Source organism: Haplochromis burtoni, unplaced genomic scaffold (genome assembly GCF_018398535.1).
Source record: "Haplochromis burtoni strain Fernald_Lab_line unplaced genomic scaffold, NCSU_Asbu1 Contig_157, whole genome shotgun sequence".
Taxonomy (NCBI): domain Eukaryota; kingdom Metazoa; phylum Chordata; class Actinopteri; order Cichliformes; family Cichlidae; genus Haplochromis; species Haplochromis burtoni.
Genome location: NW_024582518.1, coordinates 827063 through 835030, shown reverse-complemented (window position 1 = coordinate 835030; position 7968 = coordinate 827063). Strand labels below are relative to the sequence as shown.

Sequence of the window (7968 nt, the reverse complement as noted above, 5' to 3'; positions counted from 1 at the left end):
GGAGATAAGGTAAAATCAATTCCCCCACACAATACGCGCACATTGGCAGCCAGGCGCAAAAGACACATTTTGAGGAAGAGAGGAATTCATGACACACACGCCTATGACCCTAGGATGAATTCCCCCACCTGGATCGACTCCATTGGAGTGCCCAGGGGGGTTCCAAATGAATTTAAACTTGTTGATCAAATAGCAGCCGGGTTTGAAAATATTCCAATAATTTCTGCTTTCTTTCCAGTGACCCCAAACAAGAACGTAGATAGGATCAATTATGTTCACTATAATGTAAAAAAAAAAAAAATAAAAAAAAAGAAAAACTATCTATAAAAACAATACATACACACAAAAAAAAATACAAAAACACAAAAAAAAAACAAAAAAGAAAAAAAAGAAAAGAAAAAAAAAAAAAAAAAAAAAAAAGTTAAAGTGAAAAAACGCAAAAAAAAACTGAAAAAGACCAATAAAACACAAAGAAAACCTCAATTAAAAGAGAAAAAAAACAACAGAAGATAAAAACAAAAAACAATACGCCAAAAAAAAGAAAAACAAAAAAAAAAAAAACAAAAAAATAGAAAAAAAAGAAAACTAAAAAAGAAACAAACAAAACAACAAAACAAAAAAAATAATAAAAAAAAAAAAAAAACACACAAAAAACAAAAAAAAAAAACAAACAAAAAAAACAACAAAAAAAAAAACAAAAAACAAAAAAAAAAAACAAACACAAAAAACAAAAAACAAAAAACAAAAAAAAAAAAAAAAAAAAAAAAACAAAACAAAAAAAAAAAAAAAAACAAAAACAAAAAAAAAAACAACAAAACAAAAAAACAAAAAAACAGACAAAAAAAAAAAAAAAGAAGAAAGCAACATAATAAAAAAAAAAATAAATCAAACTAAAAAAATAGAAAACATAAAAAAAAAAACAAATATCAACTACGAAAAACAAAAAAAAAAAAGACAAAATTCACCAAAAAAGTACCACATCAACAAACAATCAAAAACAAATAAAATACATCCAAACAACACTGCTCCAGATGGGTCGGTAACCAAGGCTCTGGAGGGCCTAAAGAGCCTTTCTGAAACTATGCATGATCACTCAGGTGTTGATAGTCCGTTGGAAGGCTGGCTGACCTCAGTGTTCGGACGGTGGAAGGGGGTTATCGCTTCGGTCATGTTTTCTTTGTCTGTTGTGGTGGGTATTATGGTTATTTGTTGTTGTCTCATCCCTTGTGCCAGAAGAATGTTCAAAAGTATGTCTGTGAGGGCAGTGGACCCTGGAGTCATTACTCCAATGTCCATGATGCCAATGATGCATGTGGAACTGAATGTGTAGGCCAAGGAGGGAAACAACTGTTTGTGACCTCTGGATTCTCCAGAGGTCAACAGAGGGAATTGTAAAATAAGGAGGGGATGTTTTTCTCATTATCATTTAATATTTTAATATGGCATTATTAGTTCATTAGAAGTATATAATCAGCTTTGCATTAAACATAAATTGAAGTTTTTTGACTTTACATTATCCTTTGCATTACAGTGATTGTTATAACTTTAGTTTGATCTTTTTCCTTACAGGTACCAGAATAATAACATGATTTTCCATTGCAGATTTAACCATGATCATTCTATACACATTGCAGTTTGTTGCTTATTCTAGAGTTGTGCTCAAGTTGATTAAAGGTTAAAAGCTGATCTATGGAGGGCAAAGGCTTTGAGCTTGGAAGGCCGCACGCGCTTACACAGCACTTCTAAGATGTTATTCTTGGTGATTTTGTGCTTAGTCATGTTTTAATATGTTTTAAGTAGAAGTAGCTGATCCAGCAATATTCATTTAATATTATATGCTTGACTTAGAGCAATACACACTGATGGTCTTAACAAATGAAAGAGTCCTTGTAGCTGCCATGTTGTGTCTTAGCAGGGTACAGACGGTTCCAGGAGACGGGGGGCAGTCAGCGTCTGCCCTCGGGAAGGAGACAATGTTATTCTTTGTGTTAAATAAAATTGTCAACATTGATTGTATTACACCTGTCACTACGCATGAAGGGGCGTTCTAATACCCTGATTTTACAAAACTATGATGATGTGTTTTTTGAGATGAGATCTGAGACTGTCTGCATACAGTGTCCATCTCCCACGTGTGTGATCATTAAATCATCGTTTGACTCAACCCGACCGGACCAGTGTTGTTATTGTGGGTTTTTCTTCTGGTGTCCATCCCCAATATTTTGAACCCTATCTTGCGTGCTGCACAATATCGTTTATTATTTAGTATCTACTGTTATCTACTGCTAGCTAGTTTATTGTGATGGTGCTGTTTTTTTTATTATGTTGCTCTTTGTTGTTTGCTTTCTCTTCTGTTTTTTTTCTCCATACAGGTGATCCAGGTGTTTTTTTTCTTTCTTCCCCCCCTTCTCACCGTCTCTTCTCCCCTTTGGTTTTCTTTCTCTCCCTCTCTTTCTTTCATTCTTTCTCCCTGTCCTATCCCCAGTCATGTCTGTCCCGTTTGTAGCAACTGAAAATAAAATAAATTCATAATTATAATAAAGGTCAATCAAATGGACCAATATGGCAAGGCCATGATGATCCACTTGGTAAAATAAATCCGCTTGGCATCTTTCTTGGCCTTAAGACAACAATTCTAATAATAAAAAAATAAAGGGGGTAGAAAACTGGGCGACACTTGATGGTTTAAACATGCGAGAAGCAGTAGGAGGACACAAGTAGTGATGTTACAGGGAAGAGAAGTTTCAAACAATACAGGCTCAGAAAAGACGGCATCATAAATTTGAAGATTATAAACAGGTAAACCATGAGACAACACCAGAGTGTGTCCATGTTTATGAGTGGGACCAGTGACAGACTGCAACACATTAAAAGCATCAAGTAGGTTTAAAAAGTCCTTTGCCAGTGGTTTAGTAGGACAACACACATGAATATCACCCAGGATTAAACTTTGTCCTACTTTGTTATTATTTCAGCCAAGAACTCAGAGAAGTCATGAACAAAGTTGCTGTTATATTTAGGTGGACGGTAGATCAGCGCACAGAGAACAGGATGACCCAGCTCAAACATATTCAGGTCAAAACTGGAGAAAGTGACAGGTGACAGCGAAAAGTATTTCTGTAAACTGTGGCCACTCCTCCACCTCGGCCCGTAGTCCTCGGTGAGTTAAAATACCAACAGTTTGGCGGTGACAGTTCTGAGAAAGCGCTTAACTCACCGTCACTTAGCCAGGTTTCTGTCACACAGAGGAAATCAACATGAACGTTTTATTTGCTAACGACCGAGCGTTAACAAGGGCGATCCTGGTAGGGTCCATCAGACCGGTGACAGCCATCCAGGGAACCTGTTACAGTGGCTGCAGATTCTGCAGATTCACTGCAGCGAAGACGAGGTGAGAGAAGGCGGGGACGCTGGATCTCCTCAGCCGAGCGATTCTTACTTAAATTAAATTTAAATTATATCAAATTGTTTAGTATGAAGCAATTGTGAGAGTTTTTACTGAGACCATAAAACTACATCTCCCTGATGATGGCGACCATGACGACGATGTTAAAGATGATGGCGAGCTTCACCAGATCTCAAACTGCGTGTGCTCCTTGAAGGCTGCTCTGTGCACGATGTTGTTGCTGAAGAGTCTAGAAAGAGACCAAAGCAGAGAGCAGACGTCACTCACACAGAACAACATGAATCCACGTGAGCTCAGGCTGTGAATGATTCCTCTCAGAGTCTGAGAAGAAACTCCTTCATGTTGGCTCACCGCACACAGTGGATGGAGGGGTTGATGGAGAGCAGCTGCAGTAACACGTCGGTCGAAGCATCAGTGATCTGATTGTGACTCAGACTGTAACACAAACACAACATGTGGCTCTAACTGATCGCTGCACATTATATTACTGTAGTGTGTGTGAACAGGCTGATGGTTGTTGGTGCCTCCCACAGCAGGATCAGTGTGTGACACTCACTCTAGGACTTGGACTTTGTGCAGATGTGTGATGAGAGGGAGCAGCAGCTGGTCAGTGAGCTGACAGTGACTGAGGTCCAGCTCTGTCAGCCCTTCACACGAGTCCAGCATCTGGACCAAAGCCCCGCAGACCCTCTGATCCAGCGTGCTGTGACTGAGATCCAGCTCTCCACCCAGGGCTGTACACAGGGACACCGCCCGCCTCACTGCGTCCCTCTCACTGTTCACAGGAACCAGAGACAGCAGCTGGAGGAGGACAGTGTTACTGACTCTAAACAGGACAAACAGAGAAACTGTCAGGATGCATCAACACCAGCGTGAACAAGGTTCTCTCTGGTTCAGACTCTTCGGTGGTCTTTCCCACCTGAGGCGGACCCTGTGGAGGACAGGAAACAGCAGGTCCAGCACGCTGTCCTCCACCTCACAGTCTCGCAGGTCCAGCTGTGTGTCCCGGCTGCCCCGTGTCAGGATGGTGGAGACGGCCCTGCAGTCATCAGCAGTCAGACTCAGAGGCTCAGTCTGATCCTCCTCCGGTAGCTCCACACAGGAGGAGCAGGACAGATCCAAGCTGTGCTGCAGAGTCCTCAGCAGGCCTGACGCTGCCTCCTGCTGGACGTCACAGGCAGCACAGCAGTGGATGAACCTCAGCAGCTGGTTCCTGTCAACACTGGAAAGAAACGCATGGAGACAGAAAATCTAAAATTATAGATGCTGCAAACAAACTGCTGGCTCCAATAAAACGTGTTGATCTTTAAAACTAAAGGATTTTAAGAACAGCATCTATGAACTAGCAGCAGACACATTATTGTAATTAGATGTTGGATTTATGCACAGCACTCATGTTATTAAGACAAAGTCACACTGAGCCCAGTTTCCCTGCTTGGGCTGATTGTGCAGGTGGATGTTAACAGATAACAGCTTTAAATGAATAAGGACTCAGTTCATCTGGTAACTCGTTGTTCATAATTTACTGCATTTATCAGATTAAAAGCATCATTTGTCAGCAGTGATGAAGAGTAAATGTCTCCTTTGTGCCCAGGAAGCCACAGAAACACAGCATGTAGGAGATTATTTTAATGGGTCCAGTTCAAATGTGTCTGCAGACAAACTTGTGATTTCCAGCCTTCAGCTTGTTGTTCGAGCAGCTGATAAAAGTAGCCCAGGAGGTGTAATGACAACACTTGATAATAACTATAATTAATACTATTAAATTGTTAATTCGACCAATTTTAATTCACTAAGATTAAAATGACAATAACGCTGATGATACCATTTGGTAAAACCACAAATGAGACACAGAAATCAGAAGCAACAAGTCGGAGGCTGCAGTTTGGGAAACACTGAAGACCACCAGAAATGTTTGGGCCTCATTTGTAAACTTCACCAAATGATTTCCAATAATATATTTTTAAACAATTATCTGTAGAATTAATGAGAAATTGCAAAGCTGACATTTGTAAACTTTGTAAATAATTCATGAATATTGTGTGACATCTAAAAACAGGACGGCTAATGCTAAGCTGCAGTGTGTTCAGCGATAAGTCGGCCCTTAAAAAAAAAATCAAACTTTTGATTAGTCTGAATTTCTTTGTTGTTTAGTAAAGTTTGTGTTGGATTAAAATACAACAAACGGCTCTCACTGTTGCCATGACAGCGGGCTAATGCTAAAGAAAAGCGTGTGTGAAACAGTCGGGGGCGGGGCATCTGTGATGAAACCCTCGATGATAAGTAGTGAAATAAACATCTGGTCATCATTAAAGAACACATACCATAGTGAGAACATGTTTGTGTCATCAGAGTGTAATTATCGTCTCTTTCCAACTATGATATATAAGATCTGAAGCTTCACCACATGGTTGTTCGTACATGTCGCCACTATGAGCACCACTATCAGCGGCTCTGGATTCTTTTCCAGGAAAACTGAACTCAAAGCCGTCTTCAAACCAGCTTACTGTCTGTAAACATCACCATGAACCAGTTACTGTTGGATCCTGTTTCCTGTTCCGTGTTTGCTACGGTGACCCTGGGTTGTTAGACAGGCCCACTAATAAAATGTGTTATTGTTGCTGTTGTTGTTATTATTACTGCTCTACCTTTAAATGATGTTCACTCTGCCTGCTGTTTGAAACTTTCCTTGTAGTTTCTTGTTCGACTGTTCGTGTAATCTGTTCCACACTAACAGTAAAATGTCAGCTTGTTTTTGAAGCATTATGTTACAATAAAGTGTGTTGTTCAGCAATCACACAGAGCAGCACAGAGAAACGAGCTCTAATATCGGACCTGAGACGAGAAACGCTGTCCAGCATGAGCAGGATGGACTCTACTCCCCCTGCTGGTATGGAGGTCCACAGCAGGTTCAGTCTGACTCCGTCTCCGTGTCTGAGGATGAAGATCAGAGCAGCACAGTCCACTGAGTCCAGCTGTCTGCAGCTCAGGCTGATCACATGACCGAGTGACCTCAGCAAACTGGGAACAGCGTGACTGTCGTGAGCTCTGTAGAGCTCTCTGATGGAGCTCATCACAAAGCTGGGACTGGGCCTGAAAACAAAGAGTTTATTTCCAACTTTGTTTAAAGGATCCATGAAGTGCTGATTAAAGATGAGACAGCATTTCAAATCCTCCTGATTAATCAGCAGAAACTGTGTAAAAGATCAAACCACATTCAGCACCTTGTAAACACAATCCTGTCCAGAAAGGGAAGCAGACGTGTGGTCTCCTCCTGTAAGAACAGGTTCTTCCTCAGGTCCACAGTGATGGTCGGAGCCGACGGCTGCTGCAGCAGATAGTGAAGCAGCTCCCAGCTCAGGCAGCAGGAGGTCAGGTCTCCACCAACCTTACTCAAGAAGGACAACGTCAAGTCCTTGTCCTGGGTTTCATGGAGGAGAGACAGGAGCTGCTGGAAGCTCTCTTCACTCAGTCTGCAGAGATCATAAATATAAAATAAGCTTGAAGTAAAAATCTGACATTTTATTTGTCCTGTGATGTTCAGGAAAGACATTTACTTGACTGTCAGAGGACCATGATGGAGCAGCAGTGAATGAGACCCTGAGCAGGGATGCAGGTCTCAGTCAGGTCTAACCGTCCGACTGTCCAGTATCTCAGCAGGGAAGCCAAACTACTGACAGCCCTCAACAATACTCTGTGTGATGGTCGGGCTTTCTTAGGCACAAGAGAAAGCTCTTCAACAGCCAGCCGACGGGCCGCTCTGCCTCTTCTTACCCACTGAGACAGCAGCAAGGACATGTCGATGGAAAGCCTGAAGAACGAAGAGACGAAAGAGCAGAAATGATGAACACCAAGAACTAAAGATTCACATAGAAATGATGTTAGAAGAGCAGGAGAGAGTCATGGTTTCACTTCCTGCCTCAGACTGTGTAGTTGTGTTGTGTGTCTGAAGAGCAGAGCGCCTCCTCTGGCAGACATCTTGCTGGGTGTGAGGATGAGATCCACTTTAGAGCCGCACAGTTTGAGAACTCTCCCCACAGACCATGCAGCTTTTCCTGTGTAACGCTCCTGTTAGCAGCAGCTGGAAGCCCAGCAGCTGCAGCAGAGACTCCAGCTGCTGGGCCTCCTCTCTGGATCTTACAGACATGGATGTGCACACACTCTGGAAGAACTCTGGACCACAGCTGGAACACAGTGAAGATGGGATCAGAGAACATGCTGGAAACGTTCTGCAAATGAAACCATCATCACTTATTTACCTGAGCTGTGAGATAAAAGGCAGACACTGCAGCAAACTCCTCACTTCACTCTCTTCATGTGAGCAGCCTCTCAGCTCCACTTGTTTCTTCTCTGGTTGGAGTTTCAGCAGCTCCAGGAGGATGGAGGTCTTTCTCTCTGAGAGGTCTATGGACCAGACTGCAGGAGCTGACTGGAAAACTGACTGTAATGATGGAAGGACACTCAGACTATCTAGTCTTATGAGCAGATCAACAGAAAATCTATTCAGAATCTCTCATCATCATGGTAGCCCATGAAGGATGCTGATGCGAGCACGCCCAGGA

General features: G+C 41.9%; 1 protein-coding gene across 2 annotated transcripts in view; it reads right to left on the bottom strand.

Moving 5' to 3' along the window:
• LOC102300427 (NACHT, LRR and PYD domains-containing protein 14) overlaps positions 1-7217 on the bottom strand; it is a 54249-nt gene extending 47032 nt beyond the window's left edge. The window contains exons 1-7 of one of the 2 annotated variants that reach the window (XM_042224974.1): positions 6964-7217; positions 6631-6879; positions 6242-6499; positions 4326-4628; positions 3963-4232; positions 3758-3841; positions 2967-3635 (exon numbers count right to left, since the gene is read on the bottom strand). In XM_042224974.1, the coding sequence (XP_042080908.1) occupies positions 3569-3635; positions 3758-3841; positions 3963-4232; positions 4326-4628; positions 6242-6480 (963 nt within the window). In that variant the 5' untranslated portion in view covers positions 6481-6499; positions 6631-6879; positions 6964-7217 and the 3' untranslated portion in view covers positions 2967-3568. Of the gene's footprint in view, positions 1-2966; positions 3636-3757; positions 3842-3962; positions 4233-4325; positions 4629-6241; positions 6500-6630; positions 6880-6963 lie in introns of those variants that run through there. The other variant, XM_042224975.1, reaches the window with a different exon arrangement.
• Between the last annotated feature and the right edge of the window lie 751 nt (positions 7218-7968).